Source organism: Aspergillus undulatus, assembly GCF_047715775.1.
Source record: "Aspergillus undulatus strain CBS 261.88 unplaced genomic scaffold BDV17scaffold_72, whole genome shotgun sequence".
NCBI classification, from domain to species: Eukaryota; Fungi; Ascomycota; class Eurotiomycetes; order Eurotiales; family Aspergillaceae; genus Aspergillus; species Aspergillus undulatus.
The window spans coordinates 111,079-138,439 of record NW_027396676.1 but is presented as its reverse complement, the minus strand read 5'-3'; the positions used below and the strand labels follow the sequence as shown (position 1 = coordinate 138,439).

The 27,361-nt window shown below is 52.2% G+C and overlaps 11 protein-coding genes across 11 annotated transcripts; 8 read left to right on the top strand and 3 right to left on the bottom strand.

Moving 5' to 3' along the window:
* Positions 1 to 356: 356 nt before the first annotated feature.
* BDV17DRAFT_275298 (uncharacterized protein) lies at positions 357 to 1,783 on the top strand. The gene is made up of 2 exons (XM_073759195.1): positions 357 to 780; positions 850 to 1,783. The coding sequence occupies exons 1-2, from the start codon at positions 367 to 369 to the stop codon at positions 1,636 to 1,638; spliced, it is 1,203 nt and encodes a 400-aa protein (XP_073611073.1). The 5' UTR covers positions 357 to 366; the 3' UTR covers positions 1,639 to 1,783.
* A 389-nt stretch (positions 1,784 to 2,172) lies between these two features.
* Positions 2,173 to 3,800, bottom strand: BDV17DRAFT_301266 (fungal trichothecene efflux pump; the record flags this gene model as incomplete). The annotated part of the gene is made up of 2 exons (XM_073764214.1): positions 2,173 to 2,717; positions 2,777 to 3,800. 2 exons carry the CDS (start codon positions 3,798 to 3,800, stop codon positions 2,173 to 2,175), a joined length of 1,569 nt encoding a protein of 522 aa, XP_073611072.1.
* A 2,453-nt stretch (positions 3,801 to 6,253) lies between these two features.
* BDV17DRAFT_301264 (uncharacterized protein) lies at positions 6,254 to 7,230 on the top strand (the record flags this gene model as incomplete). Its single annotated transcript, XM_073764213.1, has 1 exon — positions 6,254 to 7,230. The coding sequence occupies exon 1, from the start codon at positions 6,289 to 6,291 to the stop codon at positions 7,228 to 7,230; it is 942 nt and encodes a 313-aa protein (XP_073611071.1). The 5' UTR covers positions 6,254 to 6,288.
* A 207-nt stretch (positions 7,231 to 7,437) lies between these two features.
* BDV17DRAFT_284876 (D-isomer specific 2-hydroxyacid dehydrogenase) lies at positions 7,438 to 9,359 on the top strand (the record flags this gene model as incomplete). The annotated part of the gene is made up of 2 exons (XM_073760608.1): positions 7,438 to 8,433; positions 8,892 to 9,359. The coding sequence occupies 2 exons, from the start codon at positions 7,438 to 7,440 to the stop codon at positions 9,357 to 9,359; spliced, it is 1,464 nt and encodes a 487-aa protein (XP_073611070.1).
* Positions 9,360 to 9,603: 244 nt separating this feature from the next.
* Positions 9,604 to 10,070, top strand: BDV17DRAFT_275295 (uncharacterized protein). The gene has a single exon (XM_073759194.1). The coding sequence runs from the start codon at positions 9,745 to 9,747 to the stop codon at positions 9,928 to 9,930; it is 186 nt and encodes a 61-aa protein (XP_073611069.1). The 5' UTR covers positions 9,604 to 9,744; the 3' UTR covers positions 9,931 to 10,070.
* Positions 10,071 to 10,500: 430 nt separating this feature from the next.
* Positions 10,501 to 12,332, top strand: BDV17DRAFT_301260 (MDR family MFS transporter; the record flags this gene model as incomplete). The annotated part of the gene is made up of 2 exons (XM_073764212.1): positions 10,501 to 11,567; positions 11,646 to 12,332. Exons 1-2 carry the CDS (start codon positions 10,560 to 10,562, stop codon positions 12,330 to 12,332), a joined length of 1,695 nt encoding a protein of 564 aa, XP_073611068.1. The 5' UTR covers positions 10,501 to 10,559.
* Positions 12,333 to 12,568: 236 nt separating this feature from the next.
* Positions 12,569 to 13,804, bottom strand: BDV17DRAFT_284874 (MDR family NADP-dependent oxidoreductase; the record flags this gene model as incomplete). Its single annotated transcript, XM_073760607.1, has 4 exons — positions 12,569 to 12,799; positions 12,864 to 12,918; positions 12,981 to 13,050; positions 13,114 to 13,804. 4 exons carry the CDS (start codon positions 13,802 to 13,804, stop codon positions 12,569 to 12,571), a joined length of 1,047 nt encoding a protein of 348 aa, XP_073611067.1.
* A 1,399-nt stretch (positions 13,805 to 15,203) lies between these two features.
* BDV17DRAFT_275291 (NAD(P)H-quinone oxidoreductase) lies at positions 15,204 to 16,557 on the top strand. Its single transcript, XM_073759193.1, has 3 exons — positions 15,204 to 15,394; positions 15,456 to 15,814; positions 15,877 to 16,557. Exons 1-3 carry the CDS (start codon positions 15,364 to 15,366, stop codon positions 16,498 to 16,500), a joined length of 1,014 nt encoding a protein of 337 aa, XP_073611066.1. The 5' UTR covers positions 15,204 to 15,363; the 3' UTR covers positions 16,501 to 16,557.
* A 1,030-nt stretch (positions 16,558 to 17,587) lies between these two features.
* Positions 17,588 to 19,093, top strand: akr1 (putative aldehyde reductase (AKR1)). The gene is made up of 4 exons (XM_073755608.1): positions 17,588 to 17,918; positions 17,969 to 18,155; positions 18,210 to 18,626; positions 18,680 to 19,093. Exons 1-4 carry the CDS (start codon positions 17,872 to 17,874, stop codon positions 19,031 to 19,033), a joined length of 1,005 nt encoding a protein of 334 aa, XP_073611065.1. The 5' UTR covers positions 17,588 to 17,871; the 3' UTR covers positions 19,034 to 19,093.
* Positions 19,094 to 21,584: 2,491 nt separating this feature from the next.
* On the top strand, positions 21,585 to 23,023 carry BDV17DRAFT_221270 (DUF3431 domain-containing protein). Its single transcript, XM_073755605.1, has 4 exons — positions 21,585 to 21,896; positions 21,952 to 22,093; positions 22,173 to 22,763; positions 22,848 to 23,023. The coding sequence occupies exons 1-4, from the start codon at positions 21,764 to 21,766 to the stop codon at positions 22,948 to 22,950; spliced, it is 969 nt and encodes a 322-aa protein (XP_073611064.1). The 5' UTR covers positions 21,585 to 21,763; the 3' UTR covers positions 22,951 to 23,023.
* A 493-nt stretch (positions 23,024 to 23,516) lies between these two features.
* On the bottom strand, positions 23,517 to 25,706 carry BDV17DRAFT_221257 (putative GPI-anchored cell wall protein Pst1). The gene is made up of 3 exons (XM_073755604.1): positions 25,330 to 25,706; positions 24,874 to 25,243; positions 23,517 to 24,801 (listed from the first exon to the last, which is right to left on the bottom strand). Exons 1-3 carry the CDS (start codon positions 25,391 to 25,393, stop codon positions 23,676 to 23,678), a joined length of 1,560 nt encoding a protein of 519 aa, XP_073611063.1. The 5' UTR covers positions 25,394 to 25,706; the 3' UTR covers positions 23,517 to 23,675.
* Positions 25,707 to 27,361: the final 1,655 nt, after the last annotated feature.

The following is a 27,361-nucleotide window of genomic DNA, read 5'->3' as shown; positions in this document are numbered from 1 at the left end:
ATAGATACCGTGATATTAGATTCCCCATTTGGACTTGATTCGACAGGATCGTCGAACTCAAATAAATCCTGCTGAGTACTCATGGTAAAAAAATAATCAGTTGGAAACCAGTTAGAAAACACTTGTAATATTAAGTGCTTTACGAAATAAAAAGCGAAATTGAAATTCAGAAAAATGGTTTCGTATGAAAGAAGGTCGCGTGTCACGTTCTTGCTGATTAATAGACTTGGCGGTCATGTGAAGGGGATGAGTGTCACGCGTCCACGTTTTTGAGGTGGCGTGACCTGTGTACACAAAAAAACCTCGAAGGAGAAGTACCAGCATGATGAGTTAATCATGATGGCAATGCTCTCGATATTCTACCCAATGCACCGCGAATCACCACAGGCACAAGAATATGAAGATGAGTTCACGCGCGGAATTAGAAAGATGTTCAACACCAAGAGAATCACCTTCTGGTTGGGATTCGCCGCCCAGGTCTTTCTCGACATTGATCACATTCTTGGAGACCACGTGAAGAGGCCGTACGATGAGTTTGCGGTCTGGGGAAGAAAAATCGAAAAATCTATCCAGGAAACCCGGGAGCTACACTCAGCAGAATTCCGTATCAGAGAGCTTTCAGAGCTAGCGGACCCAGTGTTCAATTCCATACTCAACCTCGTAAAATTGTGGATTCACTCCGGGTCTATGCAGCCCTTCCAAGAGAAATTCAAAATCTTCACACTCCCTCCGCTTTTTCGCGGGATGTTCATGTTCCGAATGAAACTTTTTTTCCAAAAGGTATCGCTCAATTTCCATTCTGCATTGAACTCGATACATTGCGCTGCTCATTTGTATAACGCACTGCAGGTGGAAAGGCGACTTTCGACTCGCTGGGCGGAGATGGAATTTGTCATGGACTGGCATAACGAGGTTTTCGTTGGTACCCGACCAAGTGGCCCTAAAGCCTTTCTGAGACGGTTTATCCTGACCATCGGCATTTCTGCTACTATCTTCGCGCGGAATAGACGTCAATCATTCCCCGCACCGAACGGATTCAAGCACATGAAACCTATCCCCAACTTATCCCAAATGTTCTTCCAGCGTGAGTGTGAGAAATCTAAACCAACTGGCTTCAGCGAAGCAGATATTTGGAAGCTCCTGGCCAGCGGCTTGTGGCAGTTTGACGGGAAGAATGGCGACGAGGACGCACTCTCCATGAAACGGACGGCCGGCGATAGAAAAGCCGCGGCGAAGAAAAACAAGGCCACGGCCAGTCAATTGTCGGCAGGAGAGCTACTCAAAGCTCTCCGCAACACGCTACAAAGCGAAGCGCCAGAGCGAGATTTCGATTACCTGAGGATGCATCGGATGTGTTGGCGGCTAATGAAATCCGTTAAAGCTCACTGTGATGCGTCGTTCGTGCGACAGCTCTTTCCCTCAGAATATACCAAACTCATGGAAAGTGAAATTCGCCCGTCCTTGATTGTTGGATCTATATTTTTTGTCCTCGAGGAGATGTCGGCCTTGCAGCTTGCAAGTGACAAACTGCTGACGGCTGCTGCAAGCTGCTTCAATGATCTTCTAGATGCAGATGAAGAGGCCGCTACGGAGGATAGCAGGGGACGTCGCGACGATGAGATTGCACTCTCAATCTAACTAAAACTGGGATCAAAGCTTGGAAGACGACAGTTGGTCGGTACATTTATTTTGTGAGTTGACGAGGATTGGGTCGGTTTCGGACATTTGAATTAGCATTTCATCAGGGCTTCTAATTTGCTAGACCTGTATCTGCAGACCACTTGGAAAATCTATTTGAAATATATCCACCTTTGACCACACGGAGCGATATCCTCCGCTATGCCGGGAATTCATTTATAGTACTCTGCGACGAGGTCATGTACTCCTCACCGGCGTCTCCTCCTAGACCCCAACTCCAATTGGACAAAATCTGTTAGACTTCCCACTGATAGTCTTTACGAGTTTGGATACCCTAAGGTCCTAGAGCACCCATTATCAAACAAAGAGTATAACCAATCAGCTACTAACTATTAAACTACCCAATACATAAAACTAAATGAATCAATAAAGCTATACGGCATTTCGATGAGAAAACTTCAAAAGCCTCCATCCAGGCCGCGACGGGCCCTCTCGAGCCCTCTTCAGCACTTTACGCTCTCAGTCAGTCCGGACTCAGAAATATCTCACCGCAATCCTCCCATCCATCAGGTTCGTCAAATCCTCAATACACAAACTCGCCAGCACAGCCGCAACCCCAAACCCAATTGAGATATACCAAACGCGACAGAACGCCCCCTCGAAGGCTTCCAGGACCGCCTCTCGCAACATACTTAATCCTTCAGCTTTGACACTGTCACCAAACGCAGAATCAACCCACTCCTTCCACGGAACAGCAACAAGCATCCCCATAATGGACTCCAGGATACTGAAATCCGTAACACCCGCTCGAATCGCAGCAGGGACAACGAACTTGTATGTGTTCTCTGTTAGGGCAGACACGAACTGCGTGTAGAAGATACTTGTTCCGATGACTTGGCCGACGGCGCGGAGACAGGCTGTTAGGCAGGTCGCTGTTGCGATGAGGTCATCCGGGCAGATTATTGTTACGATAATCTGGTTGGGGATTAGGACGCCGCCTATGCCGAGGAGAGAGAATATTAGGGGCGCCCAGGCCGTTGAGATGTTGTGGGTGTTTATGGCGGCCATGCAACCGATTCCTGGTTTTATTAGATATTGGTCCATTGTTCGAAGATATAGGATAGTGAGTGAGGATTACCGATTGTCTGGACGACACAGAAGGACGTCATGATTGAGCGCAGGTGGCCTTTGAATAGGGAGACCATGACGGCGGAGATGATCGCGCCGCCCATGATGCAAAACCCGTAAGGTATGGTCCTAACGCCGAGCTCAACTTGGTTGGAGTCGTAGATGGCGACGGCTTCGAGAACCCAGAAGATCAGCAGGGAGACGTAATTAATGCCCGCCAGGAGAATGACCACCATGAGGGCCATGAATGTCCGGCGGTATCTCAAGAGGGAGCCTGGGAACATGGGGAATGGGGCATAGAGTTTCTCGTAGAGCAAGAAGACAATCAGCAGGATAATGCCGACTGTAAGGCATGCAATGACTCGGGGGGAATCCCAGGAATACTGCTGGCCGCAGTTGAGGCCGACGAGCAAGAGAACCAAGCCGACGGTCATGATCGAGCCGCCGACAAAGTCGATTCGCTTAAACTTCTGCATCAGTGATAAGCCGGCGCCGTTCTGTCGAGCGGGAGGGTTATAGAAGAAGCCGATTATGAGCGCGGTGATGAAGTTCCAGATCGCGATCATGCAGGCGCAATACCGCCAGTTCGTCTGGGCGATAAGTGCTCCATACAGCGAGCCCGGGGCGAAGGGGAAGAAGCTTGCGACAACAATAGCGATGTAGTAACCTCTGTTCTCCGTGGGAACAATCTCGACAATGGCCGCGATAGCCATCAGCTCCTGGACTGCAACGCCCATTCCGGCGAAGACTTGGCCGGCGAGGTAGCCTGCTGCAGAAGGGGTGGCAGCTGTAACAATCATTCCTAACATCGAGGAGAGTACACCAGCGATCGTGATACGCTTGCGCCCGAAGAGGTCGGCTAGCGATCCTGCAAAGGGAGCAATGACGGCGGTGGCCACTTGCTGCACACAGAAAAACCAGACAAGTAGGTCTGATGCTCCGAAATCTGCAGACACGCGCGGGATGATGGCTGCGAAGACAAGAGCTTGCACTTGTGAGCCGACGAATGTCATTCCAAAGCCAATCAAAACCATGATAAACTTGATGTCTGTGAGCTGGACAGAGTATATTGTCAGTGCTAAGCCTCATGAATTTCTGGCCCGGCAGTCGAAGCTCACCTTCGGTCTGTGTCTGGCTTCAGGGTCAGCGAGGTAACTAGTGCTTTCGCCATCTGAGTTACTCCGAGAAGGACACTCAATGCCCTCCTCACTAGCCCGCACTTTGGATTTCTCTTTGTGGTCACGCATGATGCCTGAGATGGCGAGGAGTATGAAAGTAGCAATGAGTACCCCGGACTTATGTGAAGAGTTGCAACTAGCATTTAAGTCGGGGGCGACATCCCTATTTTCTGGTAGATAAGTCCCAGAAAACCTGACGTTCAGACATTAGGCCCGTGAATGTCCCAATTGTCACAGGCTTGTCGAATTTGCATGACTGGGAGACAACCCTAAACTGCGGCTGTTCCATGTTCCCGTTCTGGTCAAGATCCACGCTAGGGCTGGACTGTGCGTAGATCTTGATGGGCATGCACCATCAGTTAATCACATTTTTGAACGAACCATGTCTGAGGTGGTCGAATCTGAAACCCATATCATTGCACGGCCAGTAATAGGTTGAGACAAATACGCAATGGCTCAGCATTTGACAAGTCGAGCGTTCGCTATAAATGTCGCACGGCACTTGCACCATCAGCCTCGGCTAGGTACTTGAAGGGAGGTATCCAGCCGGTATTATGAAATGCATAGTGCATCTTAATGGGAGACGATCGGTAACTTGGCAAGATAGCTCTTGACTCTGGCCTGGTTGCATAAGGCAAATCGAATGGTCGATGCGAATCCCGATTTCAAGCAGTTTGGCTGCGGACTGAGGGTCATTTTTCTCCATTTCACTATGGACTCCATCAGACGAGATCACTAGAGACGTTTGCCAAGATTCTGGGAGAAATAGAAGCCGGCAAGTATGCGCGGTTTACCTTTCCATTTTCATGTTCCTGTGCCCGTCTGACAACCTGATACAGCCGGTCTATGGATGGTAAAGATGGCATTTCGTCAAGACGGTACTGATATTTATTTCCTTTTGAAGATCATGTACTCACCACTGACAAGGAAATATTGGAATATCAGGCTGAGGACATCCTAAAACCGATCTTGTCTGAACCATTGATCGGGGCAAATTCGGGCAGCATACCCCTCTGAGCAGGATCTGATAACAGAAACGAAGCACAGAAGTCGACGCTATTGAAGCCGCTGGTATTGCGTTGCGCCGATTTGGGGTTGGGACGACATAGACATGTTTACGGAGTAGCGGTTCGATAGCTATCGCACAAACGAAGTGGACATCCCCCGCACTTGAGGTCGCACGAAAGTAGGTGCATTCTGACATTTCGGCGTAAAATGCCTGGACCGTATCAATCGGCGACCGAAACTAGTCGCGACTGGACTATTGAATATGATGAGTTCATATAGTCTCTGCGGTTTGGTGTCAGATCGGCCACTGAGACGTCTGTGCTACCAAGAACCGTGCTTTCCATTTCCAGGCACCACTCTGGACCGGTCGTTCCTTCCTCCTTCAACAGGTAGTTAGCTGAATAGGAAGGAGCGACCAGTGGCCGGGGCTTTCACCCTAGGCAGGCAAATACTTAGACACATCGAGGTCCAAGTCTCAAAGTTCGCTCGGCGCAAGCTGGCAATGAGTTACAGTCTTTATGTCTTATCCCACTCAGAATATTCCATTTCCAATCACTAGCTACTACCTATAATGCAAGAATACAACATAACCGATGCAGCGGTTTCCGCTGGTCGCCTGCACCTTCAGTCGGCTCCCAATCACCGCTACTCATCCTCCAGTGTACCAGGAGAGGAGATGGCTCAACGAGAAGTGCTGATGAAATAGACTCTAGGAAGCGCGGATTCTATCTCTTCTGTATGCTAAATCTCCCTCGCCCATGTCGTTCGATCTGTGCGCATCATATTCCTCAAAGCAGTAACCCCCAGCGGACTTGTGCCACGATTGCGCACTGTGCATCGGTGCAACCACCACATAACAAGCCCTAATAACAAAGGTCTGCTCGAGCCAACAATGGAAAAGAGACCTTTCTGTATCAATACCGAACGCTTTCCTGGGCTTCAAGGATCAAATGGCGAATGGGATGATGTGGCGAAAAGTCCCAGGGGGCAGCGAATACGCAATCCCGGCTTGGATGCCTGGACTGGAGTGTGTGGAATTCTTCACTGGCTTCCTTTCCAAATCATTTACTGTTATTATCACAGAAAACGCGGCCCCTGGCATGTTCCTACACCCATAGCAGGGTCAGTTAACCCTAACCCCGACCGGTCTCCACGCAGCCGCAGGTCCGGGCTCGGCATCCGTGACCACATCCGTAGCGGTCGGAGATATAGCCCGGATTTAGATCTATCCAGTCGTCTATAAAAGCAGAGATGATCTGAATTTGTCGAACCCCAATCCAACAAAGCCAGGCAAGCAATAAGACAAAGAGATCAATCACACAATAACCTACCGACCATGTCCACTGGCAAGCTTGTCGTCTTCGGCGCAACCGGCCAACAAGGCCACTCGATCCTTACAACCATCCTTGCTCATCCCACCCTATCCACAAGATACTCTCTCAGAGGAATAACCCGCGACGCCTCAAAGCCCAAGCCCCAATTCCTCGCCGCGCAAGGCGTCGAAATGATCGAAGCAAACCTCGACGACCGCTCAACTCTCCCGGCCACAGTCCAAGACGCCCACACCGTAATCTTAATAACAGAAACGCAATACGTCACCGACCTCAAAGAGCGCGAGACCGCGCAGGCAAAAGCCGTCGCGGACGCAGCACTCGCAGCAGGCGTGCAGTTCTTCATCTTCAGCACAGCCGTGCACACTTCGAAGTTATGGGACGGCGGACCAGTCGACCAATTCGACGTCAAGGCAGAGATAGAGGCCTACATCCGGTCTTTACCATTCCCGCTAGGAAGCGCACATATCGCGCCCGCTATGTTCATGCAGAATTTGGGCACTGTTATGAGGCCTCGAAAGCAGGGCGATGGGTCGTGGGCGATTGTCGGTATTAATGATCCACATACGAAGATCCCTTTGATTGATGCTGCGGGGGATAGCGGTGCTTATCTTGTTCCTGTTCTGTTGGATCCGAGGAGTCACAATGGAGCCGTGATCTATGCTGCGTCAGGACTGTATAGCTACGCTGAGATTGCGGGGATTATGGCCAAGGCGTCTGGTGAGACTGTGAAGTATGTGCAGATTCCGAAGAGTGTGTTTCAGGGATTTATGGAGGAGGAACGGGGACCTAGGATCGTGGCTATGATGAGCTTTATTGATAACCCGGGGTATTATGGCGCTGGGACAGGGGAGAAGGTTGCTGAGACCGTTGAGTTGGTGGGCAGGTCTGGTGGGAAGTTGGCGAGTTTTGAGGAGTTTGCGGAGAAGAATTTCAAAGCTCTGTAACTAGTTAGCTGCTCTTAAGCTTTTGTCTATACTCAGTGATTCGAAATATGAAGACGCAATGCTCGCAGCTATGAAGTGATTGCATATCCGAGCGATACCGGCGGGGCAGCCATGGGTAAATGCTTCCCCGCCAGAATATATGACCACTCCGCAGATTTCCCCTCAACAGCACTCATCAACTTAATCAAGCATCGCTCAACCATCACAATGTCCAAATTCAAATTCGCCATCCTAGATGACTACCAAGGCATCTCCGGCCCGCACTTCACACACCTCGAAGACCGCGTCGAGATTTCGCACTTCCCCGAAACACTCGACCCGCGCATCCCCGAACAACAGCATGAATTAATCCAGCGCCTCCGCCCATTCGACATAATCCTCGCCATGCGCGAACGCACCCCCTTCAGCAAAGAAATCCTCAGTCAACTCCCCAATCTGAAATTAGTCTTGACAACGGGCCAACGCAACCGCTCGCTCGACACAGAGTACCTCGCCTCACGGGAGATCCCCGTCGCAGGAACCGAAAGCCGGCAGACCGGCGGAAATGGCAAGAGGAAGGGAACACCCTCAACAGTCCAACACACCTGGGCTCTAATCCTCTCCTTGGCACGACACGTCGCGCGCGACGACGCAGCCGTGAAGTCCGGCGGGTGGCAGGGGTCGCTGGGAATGACGTTATCCGGGAAAACGCTGGGTCTAGTGGGGCTGGGGAAGCTGGGGAGTGCCGTTGCACGAATTGCGATACTCGGGTTTGGCATGGATGTTATTGCGTGGTCAGCGAATCTTACGCAGGGGAGGGCCGATGAGGCGGCGCTTAGTATTGGACTCGAGAAGGGGGATATCCGTGCTGTTCCTGCTGATGAGAAGGAGCGGCTTTTTAGTGAGGCGGATGTGGTTAGTGTGCATTATGTGCTTTCGGAGCGGAGTAAGGGCATTGTTGGGGCTGAAGAGTTAAATGCTATGAAGAAGGATGCGTTGTTGATTAATACGAGTCGGGGGCCTTTGGTTGATGAGGAGGCTCTGTTGGAGGTTTTGAATAAGGGTGGGATTGGAGGGGCCGCGCTGGATGTCTTTGACCCGGAGCCTCTGCCGCCGGACAGTCCTTGGCGGACGACGGAGTGGGGGTTGGATGGAAGGAGTGAGGTTATTCTAACGCCGCATATGGGGTATGGCGATGAGCAGATTCATGGGTGGTATGATGCCGTTGCGGAGAATCTGGAGAGGTGGTTGAAAGGGGAGGAACTAAGGACTTTGCTGTAGTATAGTATGGTAGGACTTGCCGAGGTGATTTTCAGGCACGTCCTGCATGTGCTACTGTAGAGTACGCTACTATAGAATAATTAGTCCACTTTGTAGAGTGTCCACGTACGTACCTCGGATGAAAGGAGCTTCACTAGTTCTAAATAAGAATGTGGTTATTCCCGCAGGCCCACCTTCCGCATCCCGCTGGCGAGTTCCTCGGTTCAGAAGAAGGACGTCATATAAACACCTGGTACCCCACGCTGAGCTGAGACCTTGACCCCTCCATCCATCTTTATCTCCAAACTTATTCTCTTCACCAAAACCAAGTACAACATAAAAAAGCCATACTCAAAATGCCCATCGCCGTCCAAAACCAACCACAACCACCCACCATATCCACAACACCCTTCTCAAAACAGCCAACCCACCCCGACCTAATCCACGTCCACCATGCCCCAGGCTCCTTCGCCAGCGGCGCCTATTCACTCGTCTCCTTACCAGCGGGCTCCCTCTTCACGACGATAACCGGAACGACACCAGCAAAAAAGGCATATACATCCGTGCAAACCGGCCGCAATTCTCACATCGAGCTAAACTCCGACCTAGTCTACTGCAACCACTCGTGCGAACCAAGTCTGATCTTCGACATGGGGAAGATGGAGGTTCGTGTTGTTGACCATCGGCCGTTGGAGAAGGGTGATGCGCTCACGTTCTTCTATCCCAGTTCGGAGTGGGATATGGATCAGAAGTTTGGGTGTACTTGTGGCAGTGGGTCGAAGTGTAAGGGGCGGATTGGCGGGGCGAAGGATATGGAGAGGAGCGACTTAAATGGGTATTGGCTAAATGGTCATATTGAGGAATTGTTGAGGGAGAGGGATGGGTTGTGAATGTGATGGGTTCTTCTGGGATTTTATTTCATTCTTTTTGTTGTTGGGACTTGGTGGAGTGAGGGTGTTGGTAGGGTAGGGAGTGGGCGATAGAGGTGTCGGGGTGGGATAGAATGATTAGAAAGCTCCCTAGATATACACAACTAGAGAATAGACGGACATGCTATATGAGATTAGTCCATCGCTATCATGATCATGTTGCTAGTGGAACAACGGCGGCATGTACAACCGCATCGGTCGCGGATTCCGTGACGTTGCAGCCGTCGGCAAGCAATTGCTCATCTTCTTGCGAGGCCAGGTCTATGCCACCGGCGGAACGTCAGCCGGCGCGCCGATCTTCGCATCATTGCTGACGAGGATCAATGAGGAGCGACTTGCGAAGGGGATGCCGACTGTGGGGTTCGTCAATCCTGTGCTTTATCAACATCCTGAAGTATTTAGGGATGTGACAGTGGGGAAGTCAAAGGGCTGTGGCACGGATGGGTTTGCGGTGGTTGAGGGGTGGGATCCGGATTCGGGGTTGGGAACGCCGGACTATCAGAAGCTTTGGGAGGTGTTTATGCGAGGTTGACATGCTTTCCCTCTTTTCAAGATAGTGCATAGGAGGAACTAATACAGAACGTAATCTTCGGGACTCTCGATTCCTTGGTAGATGTAGCAGAATTACCGTAACGCATGATTCATGCTGGGCAGCTCAGCTAGGGTATATCGGTGGGGAGCTACTGATAGCTCGGAGATGTATTCCCCGAGGGCAGACGAGCTTATATCCGAGATCTTTCGCGCGCACGGGCTATATGCTCCATGATGTCTGATGACAGTACATGAGTCGAGGTGAATCTTTTGCGCAAATAATCTTGGCTTTCACAGCCCAGCAAGATGGCGCAGGGCCACGGGGTACTGAGGGCAGAGGAGGGCCGATCTCCAGCTTGACCCACCAATTCCGAGCCTTAATTAAGGATTGGCCACTCAACGACTGTGAGATCAAAGATCCTCGTCGCTGCTCCCCCTTCATCAAGCATGATTGGTGATGATGCCAGATGAGCGGACATGAGTCATGTCTTGGCATGTCTCCACCATCCGCATTGGGTCTGCTATCTAGAGGAAGAGACGGAAAGCAAATACAAAGCTATAATCCCAGGGTCTTCGATCAGTTTTTCAGCCAAAGCAATTTCAAATCGCCTTCTGAGCAAGCCAATCAATATGGCGGACACTCTTCTGACCGAAAAAGGCCCCGAAATGCCACGAGAGGCTCCTCAATTCGACAAGACCGAGCCCTCGCGGCCCTCAACCACGGCAAAACAACCCTCGAAAGACGAACCGCAATACCCCGGCAAACTCAAACTAGCATGCATCCTCATCGGCCTCAACCTCTCCATGTTCCTCGTCGGCCTCGACAACACAATCCTCTCCTCCGCAATTCCCAAAATCACCGACCGCTTCCACGCCCTAGGTGATGTCGGCTGGTACGCAAGCGCCTACCACCTCACAAACTGCGCGTTCCAGCTGTTCTGGGGGAAGCTGTTTACCTTCTACATCGTAAAATGGGTGTACCTTGCCGCGCTGTTCCTGTTTGAACTGGGCTCGCTCATCTGCGCTGTTGCGCCGAGCTCGACGGCGCTTATTGTTGGGCGGGCTATTGCGGGTGTTGGTGCGGGTGGTGTTACGAATGGGTCGTTTTTGCTCATTGCGCACTCTGTTGAGCCTGTGAAGAGACCGACGCTTGTTGGGCTTCTAGGATCCATGTATGGTCTTGCTGCGATCGCGGGCCCGCTTATGGGCGGTGCGTTTACGGATAATGACTCTCTGACGTGGCGGTGGTGTTTCTATATTAACCTGCCTCTGGGCGTGATCCCAGCGCTCGTGCTTCTTTTCCTGATCCCTTCATTTGCTGGCAGCGAGAACAGGGAGTCTGGCGTGCTGAATCAGATCAGGCAGATGGATGTCCCGGGCTCGTTGTGTCTCCTGCCGGGGGTGATCTGTCTCCTCCTTGCGCTGCAGTGGGGAGGCACGAAGTACGAGTGGGCGAATGGGCGGATTATTGCGCTTTTCGTGATCGCGGGTGTGCTGCTGTGCGGGTTCATCGCGATTCAGTATGTTAGTGGTGATCGCGCGACGGTGCCGCCCAGAGTCTTTGGAAATCGCAATGTCTGGGGCGCTGCGTTGTTTGGAAGTGGTGTTACTGCTGGATTCTTTCTTATGCTTTACTACGTACGTACTTCAACCTCTCCCTTCCGACCTCTTCCTCTTCCACCCTCAGCTCAGACTAACATGGACGCCAATGTATAGATCCCAATCTGGTTCCAAGCCATAAAAGGCGCATCCGCAATCCGCTCCGGCGTAATGAACCTCCCCATGGTCCTCGCATACGTCGCATTCAGTCTCAGCGGCGGATACCTAACCTCTCTAACCGGCTACTACATGCCGTTCGCGTACCTCACAGTGATATTAATGTCCGTGGGCTCAGGCCTCATCAGCACATTCACAGTCTCCTCAAGTCAAAGTCACTGGATAGGCTACCAGTTCCTCTTCAGCGCAGGGGTGGGATTGGGTCTCCAAACGGCCTTCGCGGCGCCGCAGTGCGCGCTTCCGATTAGCGATATTGCCATCGGGACGGCGATTGTTATGTTTCTTGAGAATTTATCCGCCGCAATCTTCGTTAGTGTGGGCCAGAATGTGTTTTCGAATCAGTTGACGAGGAATGTGGAGCTTTATGCGCCCTCTGTTGATAGCGCACGGCTTGTTGAGGGGGGTGCGCTTGAGGTGAAGAATGTTGTTGGCTCTGATGGGGCGGTTTATGCCGCTGTGCTGTATGCGTATAATCTTGCGCTTACGGAGACGTTTTATGTTTGTGTGGGTTTGAGCTGTGTGGGGATTCTGGGGGTGGTTTTTATGGAGTGGGTTAATGTTAAGAAGGGGGTTGGTGAGAACAAGGACGAGAAGGAAGGGGAGGGTGCGGGTGAGGAGCGGGTTTGAGTATCTTGGGAAGATTTCTGAAGAAGCGTTCTGAGTGATCCGTTTGGTTTTTTTTTTTTGGCGACCAAGCAAGCGGTTGATAGAGATTTTAGATGGAGCTTGGAATTAATTACCTATAATTTGTCGTCTTTCATTGAAAACCTCGTCTCGTGGTATACATTGCTAATCCAATCCAATCCAATCCAACCGCCGGGTTCCTAGGCCTAATGGAGTACAGCCCAAGTATAGTAGAGAATCTACGCCACAATCTTAGTGCAAAGCTTCCCCGTATTCGCGCCCTCAAACAGCTTCATCCAGACATTAGGGACCTCCTCGAACTTGGCCTCGATAACCGTCTGCATGGACTCGTCGACGACGATCTTGCCCTCCTTCCAGGCTTGACTGAGCTCGGCCACGACGTCGCCGAATTTGTGGATGTAATCGAGCACAATGAAGCCGTGGATGTGCAGGCGCATGGAGACGATTTCCTGGGGTCATTAGTTAGTGGTTATTCAAGTGGGATGGAAGGGAAGGGCAATTAAAGAGCCTTACGAAGAAGTTCTTGATGCCGGTGGGGTCGGTCTTGTTGTAGTTTGAGATCGCACCGCTGGATAAACTATTAGCTTCCACCGAGGTGTATGTTGGAGAAGGTGGGTGGCGGGGACATACCAAGCAGCAATACGACCGTGGCGCTTCATACGGGTAAGCATGAGGTCGAGCATCTCGCCGCCGACGTTATCTGGACAATTTGATATTAGAAAGGCTAGTAATCGAGGTAGGAAGAGGCGATAATGGAACATACCAAAGTAAACCTCCACAAACCCCTCAGTCACACGAACAAGATCCTCCTTGAACGAGTCCTTCTTATAGTTGATACAAACATCCGCCCCCAACTTCTCAACCCAGCGACACTTCTCATCCGTCCCCGCAATCCCAATAACGCGCTTGCAGCCCAGAATCTTCTTCGCAATCTGAACAACCATACTTCCCGTTGCACCGGCAGCCCCAGAAACGACAACCGTGTCGTCCTTCCCGGCGCCCGCAATCTCCTTGATACCGTAGTACCCCGTCAGACCCGTAAAGCCAAACGCGCCGAGGAAGTGGCCGAGATCAAGGCCCTCGATGGGCTTCACGACTTGCAGCCCCTTGATCTCGTGGATGCTGTACTCGGTCCATTTTGTGGGCGCGAGGACGAGACTTCCCTTCGCGAGGTCCTTCTCGGATCCGGACTCGACGACTTCGGCGAGGGCGAATGACGCCATGGGGGTTCCTTCTTCGACGGGCGGAGCGTAGAGGCGTTCTGGGTCCGCGCCGGGAACGATCCAGGTTCGTTGGGCGGGGTCGTTGGAGAACATGAGGGTTTTCACGAGGGCTTGGGAGGAGCTAGGGGAGGGGATTTCGGCAGAGGTGAGTTTGAAGGTTGGGTTTGGGCCCGTTAGGGTGGGCATGTCGGTGGGCTTGGAGTTGAGGATCCATTGGCGCGTGGAGGGCATTTTGGCCGTTTGTGGTTGTTTGTGACAGGTATTCGAGGTAGGTAGATGGTATGGTGCTTTGAGTAGTTCTAGACTGCCCGTAAATGTGCTGCTCCAACTTTTATATGACCCAGCGGCCCGGGGACAGCCGGTTGGAGTCGGTGACATCAAGGCCCGAGGATCCACAAACGGTTAGAAAGTGTCCGAGATTTGTAATGTGGTCCACTTAATGTTGAAATAGAGTGAGGCATGCCGCTTCATCATTGTTCGAGAGTAAATTGTGCTATATATGTTGGAAGACGTCCCAGAATGTCCATATGTAGAAGCAGTGCTCTCGATGCAGGCTTGTATGCGTTTAGGTTAGTGCTGACAGGGTCTAACGCTCCCGCAGGATTCAAGCTCGTGTGGGGCACCCTAGCTTAAAGTCTCCGGAGCATAAGCAGAGACACGCGGCTGTATGAATCAGTCTTCAAGGTTGTCTTCAGCGTCGAATTGTTCCCTTGTTTCTTTTGAACATAGCCAGAATCCCTATACCATAGTCGAACAGTCTCATTCTCAACGGTTCGGTCATGCGCATATGATCTCCAACTCTACATGCCTGAGCTCCGTAAGCTATACGGCAAGGCCTTTTCTCGTGCTTTCGGCTGCGAATGTAGCGTGGTGTACCCATCGTCGCCATCCTAATGTCAAGAATTTGATGTAAACGATTCCATGTTCCCCCGACGTAGCAAGACCTATTGACCTTGTAATGCGAAACGAAGAGCCCAAGACATGCCAACTTGTCGAAGGCTCTCTCTCGCCTATAAATCCCAATCCCATGCTCGAAGACGATGTCGCGCACTCCGAGGGCCCCGAGGGATATCCTGCTCTTCGCAGCCGTTCACGATAATTGGAATGCCGTAAGGTGGTGGAGGAGGTGGAGGAATTAGGCAAAGCTTGTACTTGACCCTTCTCCAGTTTCGGCGGACCCAGTAGTATATCCTCTGTCGTAAATTCATGTTGGTGATATGGTCCTCGCCGGCATGATCATATAATTGGCCGTAGTCTGTGTTGCTGGTGAGGAGGTAGTTCGTGAATCAGGCAGTTGATCTTGCCGGCTAAGATCAGACTACCCTGGACAAAGCTGCCCGATAAGATAGTCATCAACTTTTAGTCCTTAGACCCCGGAGAGACAGACTGGAGAGGATCTGTAGAGCCGTGCTTGAGCTTTTACATAGGTGAATGTGGCGTTTGTCAAGTCAGATTATGGGTTGAGAGAAGATAGAAGCCATTGCGCCATTGCGACTAAACGGCTTCTTGATGAGCACGCGCAAGCAAGGAATTAAGCTATAGGGGGAACCGAGGTATCGATACCTTGGGGAAGCTTGAATATGAAGCTATCCAAGTTCACCATGTGGCGGGAAGGCCTCGGTGACCCCACCTGCTTATCAATCATCTTATCGCTCAACGACATCATCGATCTTTCTCTCCGAACTCCTCATTCTTTTTTACCGGCCGATTTCAATCTCCTCCTCTTCTCTCGCACTCTCACTTAGTTCAATCACGGCTATTTCCCTCCATCAACACTGTCATCCGCCAAGATGTCGCCCCCAGAAACCATGCGCGCTGTTGGTACGTTCCCTCTCTCCTCTCTTACCCCTCACCAACACCAACTAACAGAAAATCGCACCAGGCGTAAAAAATGGCAAGGGCCCCGCCGATGCCCTATTCATCGATAACATCCCCACGCCGAAACCTGGCGCTTCGCAAGCCCTTGTCAAAATCAAGGCATTCGGGTTGAACCGGATGGACCTCCTCCAGCGGGAAGGGCAGTACCCAGTCCCACCCCAGGCACCCTCAACGCTGGGCGTCGAATTCTCCGGTACAGTTGCTGCCCTTGGAGACGGAAGCACGGAGGACTTTAAAGTCGGCGATGAAGTCTTTGGATTGGCTTACGGTGGAGCCTACGCGGAGTACATATCTGTTGCGACGGGGATGCTCATTCATAAGCCGAAGGAGTTGTCGTGGGAGGAGGCGGCTGGTATTCCTGAGGTCCGTCCTGATTCCACCTTTCAGTCGCTTGATACAGATGACTAATGCGTGTATTCATTCAGACATGGATAACAGCAACCCAAGCCCTCCACCTCGTCGGCGCCTTCCAAAAAGGAAACTCGGTCCTCTGGCACGCCGGCGCATCGAGCGTCTCGATCGCCGGAATCCAACTCGCCAAGGCAGCCGGCGCGTCCGCAATCTACGTTACCGCGGGGTCAGACGAAAAGATTTCCTTTTGCGTGGACAAGCTCGGCGCCACGGCCGGTTTCAACTATAGGACTCAGAACTGGGCGGATGAGCTTGAGAAGGCTACGGGTGGCAAGGGAGTTGACGTTATTGTGGATTATATTGGGGCTGGGTACTTCCAGGATAATTTGCGCAGTGCGGCGCTCGATGGCCGCATTGTGAACCTTGCTTTCTTGGGCGGCGTCAAGGTTCAGGGGGAGGTTGATATTTCGTATTTCCTCAGGAAGCGCGTACGGTATGAGGGGAGTACGCTGCGGAGTCGGGATGAGCCATACCAGAGGAAATTGCGGGATATGGTTGTTGAGAAAACGCTGGATAAGTTGAAGAGTGGCGAGTTTAAGGTGTTTGTCGAGAAAGTTTTCAAGTTCGAAGATGTAATTGAGGCGCATAGGCTCATGGAGAGTAATCAGACGAAGGGCAAGATTATTTGTACGATTTAAATAGATGCATATAGTCAGTTAGCTAGATCGGGATATAATATACATACTCACGTCAGCGCAGCTGTGCAATCACCACTCGCGCATACTTGCGCTCATCAGTACGCCCTATAGCATGTGAAAGCTTGACTCGAATGTTGCAACTTGCTCGTATACATCAACCGACGACAGGACCAGGGATGGACATTCTTCGTACCAGATGTTAGCACTTCGATCATCCTAGCCCTGCCAGACCTCGATCATCCTAGCCTTGCCAGACCTCGAACTTGAGATACTCCGAGGCCGTCAATGTGGTGAGAGAGCTTGAAGCAACTGTTGGTATAACAACGGCGAGTGCAATCGGTTCAGGCGGCGGGAATTGGATGAGGCCGAAACCCGGGCCTGATAGTCAACGCCCATTATTTTCTCGATCCCGAGGGGTCACCCATAGTAGGTTGACTGCGTCGAAAACGCAATTGAACGAAAAACGACGCTCTGATAGGATGAGCATTGTACCCCTACGCGCATCGATTTGGGCAAAAGGCGCGACTAGTCGCGTAACCCCTCCAGAAGTACAGATGGCTATACATGCTCACTTGAGCGACCATGGCCTAACTCTGATCACGAGACAGACAGTCCGAGAGAAAACAGACGCCCTCGTCAAACCTTCCCGAATGTTCTGAAGCATAACGAGACCGGCCAACGCTTGGAATTACCCGGGGACGCGCGGGGTGGGATGGATTATGGAGGGGCGACCTCGAGTGGGATGGAAATCAACCGAAACGTAAGGACAGTTAGAGAAAGTGCAACCGCAGCTTGCCAGCCGAAAGCGACATAATTAACCGTATCTCGGAGAGGCGCCGAGAGAAACCGAGGGGCTGATTCGTGTGTCGCATTTATCCGTGCGGGACAATTTCCCCGTTGGGAGACTAAGAGAAGGCAAGCTAAAGGTTCCCCACGGAGGAGTGTCTACCGACTGACATCATAACTATCGGTGCTGTAGAGGACAGTGTGCGCTATGTGCAGGAACTCGTTAGCAACAATATAGAAGAGGCAATTCAAAGGGGAGGACAGTTGAGTACTCACAGGTGGTCTGTTATGATCGGAGACTGCCCCACCGAGGGGTAAATGATGGAGGAGAGAGGAGGATGGCGCGGGGTTCGAGGCACCAAGGTTGCAGCTGGCCGGGCCCTGGCAGTGTTTAGTTCTCACCTCATGGGTGGCACATAATCACGTTACTCTGGAGATGAACCCCACCGGAGCTGCTTCTGCTCAACCATTTATTTCCCCTCCTCCCCTCTTCCCTCCAGCTCCTTTCGTCTTGTCTTCATCTCTCGTCTTCATCTTCATCCATCCTCTCATTGACTCTCTCATCCCTCCATCTACACGAACACAATGTCTCTTGGCAAGAAGGTCACTCTCAACACCGGTGCCCAGATCCCGTATGCTCCCTGTCTACCATTGATCGCCTCTAGATACTAACACTCCACAGCCAGCTGGGATTCGGTACCTGGCAGTCCGCCCCCGGCCAGGTCGGCGAAGCTGTCTACCAGGCCCTGAAGTCTGGCTACCGTCACCTGGATCTGGCCACCATCTACCAGAACCAGCGTGAAGTCGCCGAGGGCATCAAGCGCGCATACAAGGACATTCCCGGCCTCAAGCGTGAGGACATCTTCATCGTACGTCAACGCCAATCACCATCTGTGCAATCAACTCCATACTAACAAACACAGACATCCAAGCTCTGGAACACCCAGCACGACCCTGCCGTCGTCGAAAAGGCTCTTGACGAGTGTCTTGCCGAGCTCGAGCTGGACTACCTCGACCTGTACCTCGTCCACTGGCCCGTCGCCTTCAAGACCGGTGACAACTACTTCCCGCTCGAGGAGAGCAGCACTCACCCCGACGGTGACGTCCTCATCGATGACAGCATCTCCATCGTCGACACTTGGAAGGCCGTCACCAAGCTCCCCAAGTCCAAGGCCCGCGCCGTCGGTGTCTCCAACCACACCATTGAGCACCTCGAGGCCATCATCAACGCCACCGGCGTCGTCCCCGCCGCCAACCAGATCGAGCGTCACCCTGTCCTCCAGAGCAACGACCTCATCGAGTACGCCGCCAAGAAGAACATTCACATCACCGCTTACTCTGTATGTCCCTCACCCATCACTTATCAACTCTAGATGCAAGCTAACGATGTCAGGCCTTCGGCAACAACCAATTCGACGTCCCCCTCCTCGTCGCCCACCCCGACGTCAAGGCCGTCGCGGACGAGGCCTCCAAGCGCCTCGGCAAGACCGTCACCCCGGCCCAGGTGATCCTCAACTGGTCCCAGGTCGGCGGCCACTCCGTCATCCCCAAGTCCGTCACCGCCAGCCGCATCGCCGAGAACTTCCAGGAGGTCGAGCTCACGCCCGAGGAGATCGCCAAGGTCTCCAAGCTCGGCGAGAACCGCCGCCGTTACAACACGCCCTACGTTGCTAACAAGCCGCGCTGGAACATTAACATCTTTGGTGAGGAGGAGGAGAAGCCTGCTGGTCACAAGGTTATTGTTTAGATGGTTGTGCTGGTCACAGGTGTTATGCATTGATGATGACGATGTAAATATGGATGGATATATATAAAATGAATAGATGACCCATCTCACCCGCTAAATATCGTATCGACTATGCTTGCTACATAAAGACCAGACGCACGTAACCAAGGTCTGTTTATTACTGGGGGACTGCAGGCGAAGCCATCAAAGTTTGGACTGCGAATGAACAATCCGCGCCGCGCGGCCCGGAGGAAATTCTGACTACCATGTGAGCGACGAGCTACTTCAATGACGACACTACCGTCAAGGGCTTTGATCTGGATGCGCAGCACTCGACGCCAAATTCTTCGGTCCGCGGTCATTCGTTCTCAAAAAGCACAGGTGCTCTTCCACCATGTATCTTTTCTCAAATGGACGCGTCGTCCTGCGTACTAATTATCAGCCACTCCCTTATCCTCCACTCCCCCTACAAAAACCCAGCCAGAACAAGCACTTACTCACCAGAACATAAGCCCCCAATCTTACCCCAAACTCCTCCTCCAAAAGCTCCCTTACGCTCTGCCGCTCCTTTACCAAGTCCTTCCCCTCAAACCGCCCATACGTGTTGAGATCCTCATACCATACATCGCTATTCCACGGCGGTTCTACCTTTCCTCGAAGATGCGTGACCCGGGCTGTTAGACTTAGTGTTTTTCCGCCGAGATAGCACGTGTCTTCGCGGGATATTACGCTATGGTAGTTGTCCTGCGTGGGAGTTCATATTCATGTTAGTGATAGTCTGGGAGGGAGACAGCGGCCAGGTCCAGGTAACAGATAGGGCAGGGCAGGGCATAGACATATATCAGGATCAATAGTAACATGGAAACTAGCGAACTGCCGTTGCATGCTCAAATTAAGCAATGGCCCATTCTGCGGCGAGAACAGTTTATTCGGTCCAATCAAACTCCTCCCCTCCTCATCCTCTTCCTCCAATTCATCCCCCTCGTCATCTCGAATCCACCTCTCGAACCCACAACCCAACTTTCCCGCAGCGAAATTGGAAAAATATGCGTTGCTTTCAAAGTCTCAAACCAGTTCCCCCGTGGGCCTCGCTGGCCCGTGATAAAGCACACATTGTCCCGTTCCTCGATGTGCTCTTGGAAGCGCCGTTGGTTAGGCGGCCACTTTTGGCCGGTGAGGGGTGGTGCGGGGCTGGTTCGTGCGTTATGGAGACGGAGATGGGTTCAGCTTCCAGGGAAAGGACGTACCGGCCTACTTCAAAAGGGGAGGAGGAGCGTGGGATGGGTTCTCGGGAGAAGGTGCTCATGGGCGTAATGGGATATATGTTGAAGTCCCATGCGTTCGGTGGGCTTTGGGTTTGCGGTGGTAAGTTGATGAAGTGCGTGCATATTCTGTAGAACGTTGCGTTTGAGATTTGGGGTGGGAAGTTGAGTAGAGGCCTGGAGTGAGTGACAAAGACGTGAGAGTGAGTAGTGTTGCCTTTGATTGATGCTATTACTACCTCCTAGATAGAGCCCATTTCCTGGGAAGAGATGCGCGTTGCGGCCTATGCGCGGGTATTCATCGGGTGGTTCGAATGATGATTGCATCGTGCGAACTTGGCTTATAGTTGAGTGTGTAGGTAGCAAAGCTGATATAGATATACGGTCCGTGCAGAAATACTAGACTACTATTACTGTTTTGATATGAGGCGCTAATGCCACAAATCATGATATCATGATGGAGCTGCTGGGAAGTCTGTCACAAACAAGCTCAGATTTGAATTTTAGGTTCGAAGATCTGTCGATTGAGGTTTGGGCTCGATCATGGCCTTTTGCTTGAGAGATAGCTCGCCGACTGTACAGAGTACAGAATATATGCACCGATATCTATATAACGACGAAAAAAGCAGGTGAGCACGTGCCGGGTTTTAGCAGCGGATCCTAACGCTCGTACGAAGAAATCTGGGACAAAAAGCTCATGACCTCATAGACGACTCTTGTGCTTGCTGTGGACTGCGAGGAGACTTGATACAAGGCCGTTGTGTTGCGAAAACAGTGGTTCTGTGGTGAAACCGGCCGGTTCTCCAGGAAATCAACAAGGCTGATTCTGGACCTCCGGACTGTAGATCCTTACCCTGGCTTGGTGACCCTTGTCAACACTTCTCAACGAGCACGGTCAGCTCACCATAAGAATTGCGGTGACATTGTTTTAAGCTTTTATCTGATTGTGGCCAGTGGATTGCATTGAACATCTTCTGAGACATTTGATATTAAATGGCTTGAACAGTTGAAGCTCAGGTGAAGAGATCAGAAGATTCTAAATAAAGCCACAAAACGCCCAGATTGCCGAGTCGCGCGCTATGCTGCGAGGGGAATGATGCTGCTCTCGCTCACCCAATAAACGCTATCTAGATTGGCGGCTGCGGGCCAGGCTGCCCTGTGATTGGAGAACAGACGCCAAACAGTCGTGATTCGCCCCTTTTATTGCTCCATCCCTGCCGAGAGCCAGGACCTCCAAGCTGCTTACGTACGCCCGGCGGATGTCGCTCAGTCGCCCCGTTTGGGTTAGCGAACCAAGGCCAACGACCCGACTTGGACTTCGCCCATTTTCATCTTTAGTCTTCATCCTCACCCATGTATCAATTATCGCTGTCGTAACTTCTTCTCGTTTACTCTCTCCAGTCGTCTCTCGCTCTTGACGCCAATTCCTCCCTCTCTTCCTTGCCGAACCATTGCGCCTGTCTCCTGCCCCGCGGAGAGGTCCGTCCTGATGGCCAAGCGGCGACTCTTCCGTTGGCCAGCCCCCCGAACCACCGGCGTCACATTCCTCGCTCTGGTGCTGAGCTGCTTAACACTATTTCTATACGGCGGGGGGTCATTCCCAAAGACACCGAGTCAACGAGGTTCGTTGCGCACTTCCACGAACTCAGTGGGTAATACTGACGTCGTCGATCGCAGAACAAGAAACCCTCCACGACCAGGTCATCCGCCAGCTCGCCGAAATCACAGCGACATACAGCAATGCCAGCCAAGTTGGGTTAATATTGGCAGCCACACAAGCAGACGACCTCCAGTGGCTACTAGACTACTGTAGGGAACGGTTCGTCATCACGAATAAACACACGCCGCAATTCGGTCTGTGTGGTCGAGGCTAACGTGTTTGTTTGCTTCTGTCACAGCGGCTCCAACACAGTTCCCTTCATCTACAGCACAGACGAAGAAAAACCCGACCCGCGTCTCCTCATCCCCCGCACAACGCGCGGCCGCGAAGCAACCGCCTACCTCTCCTACATCGTCGACCATTACGACAACCTCCCGCCATACTCGATCTTCATCCACTCCAACATCAACCAATGGCACAACGACCTCTTCGGCCCATTCACCAGCGACGCGCTGCGCAATCTGCGCCTCGAAGCCGTCGACGCAATGGGATACGTCAACCTCCGCTGCCAGCATGACCCCGGGTGCCCGACAAGCGTGCACCCGTGGTCGCCCACGCAAATCGACATCGACAAGAACGATATTCGTGCGTTCTTCCCCGAGGTCTACCAGAATATTCTGGGCGTCGAGGCCAACCAGGTCCCCGAGCACATTGGGAATGTCTGCTGCGGGCAGTTCGCCGTTAGTCGCGAGCGCATTCTGGCGCGGCCGCGCACGGACTACGAGCGCATGCTGAAGTGGGCGGCTGAGACGGAGCGCACGGATAGTTTTGGGGTTGGTTGGGTATATGAGAAGATCTGGCATATTATTTTTGGTATGGAGGTTATTTAGTACGTTTACCTCTCCTCCCCCCCCTTTTATCTTCCTCTTCGCTCTCTCTCTGTCTGAGCATATCCTGACAACTTTGTCTCTAGTTGTCCTCGATACGAGCAATGCCGCTGCGACGTTTACGGATGGTGCGGGCCTCTGGCGGGCACAGGCGAGACACTGCAGGCAGTGCGCGCCCCGGCCTCATAAAAATTTACTGACTCTCACACACACTCTCTCTTACTCTTACTCTACCTACGTAATATAGACGATTGACGGAACAAGTTCTTTTTTACTCTTTTGATATCTGGCCCTTTTTTCTCTTTTTCTTTTTGAAATACTTTCCTCCCATTCCGTTATCTTTGCTCGCCCGCTACTTTTTGACTCCCAGTTTGTGTACTATAGTGCTTGTCATGCATGAGCGAGTCGAGGTTCGGACGCGCTTGCCTTGCCTTGCCTTTGCATTGCCAATGGTCTGAGTGTGGTTGTCCACGTGAAACGGAGAATGACTGGGATTGGATAGAGTGGTCAAGTTGCTTCATTATGGATGATGGTTGGATGATGGTTGAATGGATGGATGGATGGTCTAGTATGGTTATACCCGGGGCACGCTGCATTGTTATTTATTTCGTTCAAGTTGATTTTGACTTTAGGTAGATGGAGCATAGGCTGTTTTGCTCGGAAGTTGGAACTGGATAGATTGAACAAACGGACAGATCATTTACCAACTTACCGGTTCTTCGCTTCGGACAATGTCCCATTTCTAGGATGGGTGGATGGGTAAGTACGTACACATGTACGTACGATTGCTCTTCATACTCATATATCGTTCGTCCTATCGTGGTATCATGTACAATCAGATCAAAATCAAATCATCAATCAATCGAGCCCCAGTTCAGCCCTATATCCGTCCACCCTCAAGGCCCCCCGCCTCTTCACTCCCCCATGCGAGAAACAGTCGTGTTCCTCGTCACAATCCCCGTCTCAAGTGGTCCAGGTTCAGGTTCAACCTCCCGATCAATCACAACTCCATCTCCATCCCTATCTTCGCCACCATTCGCATCCCCAACATCATCACCACCCCCTCCTCCTTCGCGATGAATGGCTCTCTGATGCCTCGCCCCCTCGAACCCCCCATCAAGCTCAAATACCTCACCTTGCGACACCACCCTCTCGCCCGTGCGTTGATCCTTTACCCTCGATACACCGCTGACCTCATGGACATTTCCGCTATCGAGCATGGGGACATCAGACTCAGAGGGTCGACGATGACGCGGGGGTCGAGCGCCCATTGGCGTTGCACCGCCGAAGAAGAGCGCGTCGTTCTGGATACCGTCGGTATTACGGTTATTGGTTCCAGGGATGAGGGCCGTGGGGACAGGCATTGAGGAGGCATTCGTCGAGCCGGCTGTTAGTGATGAGGGGAGTGTAGAGTTGGAATAAGGATCAGTGGAAGTCGGCGAGGACGGCGTTAGTGCCGTTGTCCCGGTTGCTGTTGAAACTGGGCGGCGTGGGATCCCTCCTCCTGCTGCTACACCCGGTGCAGGTGCAGTCGACCTCGGACTCGTTGCTTCACTCGGTTCTTTCTCTTCATCTCTGCGGTTCCCCATTGCGGCCGCTGCGAGCGCTGCCCCGCCACCCGTTGCAGCTCCCGTGCCGAGAGCTGCCGCGGCATTATTGCGACTTTTCCGGCGCTCGCGAAGGAAAAGCCAGATTAGGATGAGGATGATCACGACGCCGACGACGATGCCAACAACGACTCCCGCTATTGCGCCACCGCTGAGTCCCGAGTCTGATCCATCGTCTGGGGCGTCAGTTCCTGTTGGTGAAGTTGTGGGGGAGGATGTACTGGTTGGATCTGAGGTTGAGGTTGTAGTCGGTGACGGCGACGCGCTCGTCGTGGCGCAGGTATACGAGCCCTGGAAGACCGAGCCACTTCCGTTGTCTTCGTCTGAGCTTGAGCCCCCGGTGTTCAGGGCGTCGAGGCCAGAGCACCCTGCCGAGCCTGTTGCCACGATGTCGGAGTCGCCTTGGACGCGCTCGAGGTTTTCAAAGGAGAGACTGTAGTCCGTTAATTACTGCCCTGGCTAACCACCGAACAACAATAAGAAAAGCAAGGGACGTTAGACATACGTATTAAACCCCCCATCAAGATGAATCCCCCCCCTAACACTCTCCAAATCATTCATTCTCAAATCAACAAGCGCATCATTCCCCTGCACCGTGAGATCCCCATTAATCCCCGCAACACTTTCCAGCCCCAGCCGATTCAACTGCTCGTTCCCCGTAACGCTGACTGAACCGCCGACAATCTCAATATCGGGGATAGTGATCCCGACGAGGCCCGTGTCTTCGATGACTAGGTTCTCGCTGACGCTTTCCAGCCCGTCCAGGTTGAGTGTGCCCTGCGCATCGGGTGAGATTGTTACGCTTCCGCTGATGTCGTTGCAGTCGTTGAAGGCGGAGTCGGCGTCTGCTTGGGAGGTTATTGTTACGCCAGTGCCTGGTGAGGGGGTTAGTTTCTGTTTCCGGTTGGGGTCTGGTCTCATTGGAGTAGGGCTGGGCAATTGCCGACCAGCATAAACATACAGGATTGAGCGGCGGTGGGCCGAGTGGCCGATAGCCCGAGGGCGAGGTAAAGAAGGCGCTTCATTGAGAGGTCTTAATTATATTGGTAGTGGCACGTCATGAGGAAGGTTGAGTGCGATTATACAGACAAAAACAACGTGATTGAGGTTGGAGATCGATGTCCGAGGGGGCCCGGTTCTTTAATTCCTTTGATGAAGCTGGACGGGACTAAGGGCTTAGTGTTCCTTGGCTGCGTTTAGACCACAAATTGATCCGTCGAACTTGCTCAGCGGGGTCTGTCTCGCAGTGTAAAAAGTCTTATCTTGACGGTGTGAGGGATTCAACCATTGAGGATATTGCAAATGCCCCGTAAGGACTCGAATTGTAGTGTCATTATAAATAGTGGGAACAACGTGAGGTAAGAAGGTGGGACTGAATAACTTCAAAGTTCCAGGACGCCAACCTGCCAAGGACAGGCACTGCCTCACTGACCCACCGCATCGAAGAGCAAGAAACCACTGGCAGCCACAGGGTCTGCACCCACGAGGTTGACCAAGTGCGATCTGAGTCGTGCTTTCCCGATTCACGCTATTTATATCCGGACCCTGACAGCATACAACTTAGCAAAACTCCGCTAAATCCAGGCATCAAAATTCTCCGACCCCCCGTCAAGCCTGCCACCTTGATATGAATATGTACGGAATACTGCTACCTAGCCATTGTTCAGCTGTCGTTCTCCTGGTCCTGTGTCTTCTGGCCAATCATCCTCCAATGCGATCATGTTGTCTGAAGGTCTGCGGACCGTGAGGTATCCATCCTCGGAGGAAGAGCTGGTTTCGTAAATGTTTCCTGTTTGGTCTCCGCCTGGCAAGGTAGGGTTTGTCTTTGCACAGCCGTCCAAAGGACGTTCATCAATTGCATCATGGTCTTGCAGCAGTGTGGCGCACTGCGGGCTTGTTGGGTTGTTTTCCTGGACAGGCTCTGCTCCTTTTTCAAGTAGTAGCTTCACAATGTCTGCGTGGTCTCCATCAACTGCCCAAGACAATGCCGTCTGTAAGCGTTTATCTTTCGAGCCGACATCTGCACCCGCGGTAAGAAGACACTCAACCACAGCTCGATGGCCGAACCGAGCCGCTAGAGACAGCGGTGTCTGTCCATTTTGATCCCTAGATTCTGTATCTGCGCCGGCACCCAGAAGTTCCTCGATAATGGTGCAATGTCCAGCTTTTGCTGCCCAGGACATTGGTGTTTGTCCATGAATATCCGTCACGTCTGGTGCAGCCGTGTAGGCCAGTAAACGCTGGACGAGATCTAAGTGTCCTTCGCCCGCAGCCCATGATAGGGCAGTGCGGCCAGTGGAATCCAGGTTATCCACGCGATTCCTCCACTGGACCAAGATGTGCACGGCATCTGAGAGCCCAAGGTAGGCCGCAAGGTGTATTCCTTCAAGTCGCTGCGGGATGGGCCAGGCCTTGTCCTCCAGGAGCATTTGAGCTGAGCACGAAACTTTAATGCTATTGTCAAGAAAATTCCGTATGAGTCCTTGGTTCAGACTTCTAATCTGTCCATGTCGAGCCCAATTTTGAGCGGCGTAGCGATAGAGAGGATACTCATCGAGATCGACTCGCAGATTATCGGGCCGTCGGTCGCTAATCTCATTGTAGTTCTCTTCGAAGATATTAAACGAGAGGTATGTGATGCAGGTAGCTGCAATGTTCTCCTGCGCGTCGGGGAACCACTTGGTCCAAGTCCGCTCGAAATACTCCTGGGCCGTGTAATGCACCAACCGGATTATGTTGCTTTGCTCATCAACAATGACCAACCCGGCACATACCGAGACAATGTCTTCAACGTCCGAGATGTTTGCTTTGTCGAGGCAAGGCTGCCCAATCTCCACAGCTAGGGCATGCTGCAGCTCCAGCGTAGTCAATGGTCCGGCGCAGGTGATCCAAGACAGCACTTGCTTGGCCATCTCTCGTTGATCAGGGACCTGTCCTTCGATACGTTCCATCGCGGTTTGGTAAGCCGAGTCGTATGGATTGGATCCGCTGGG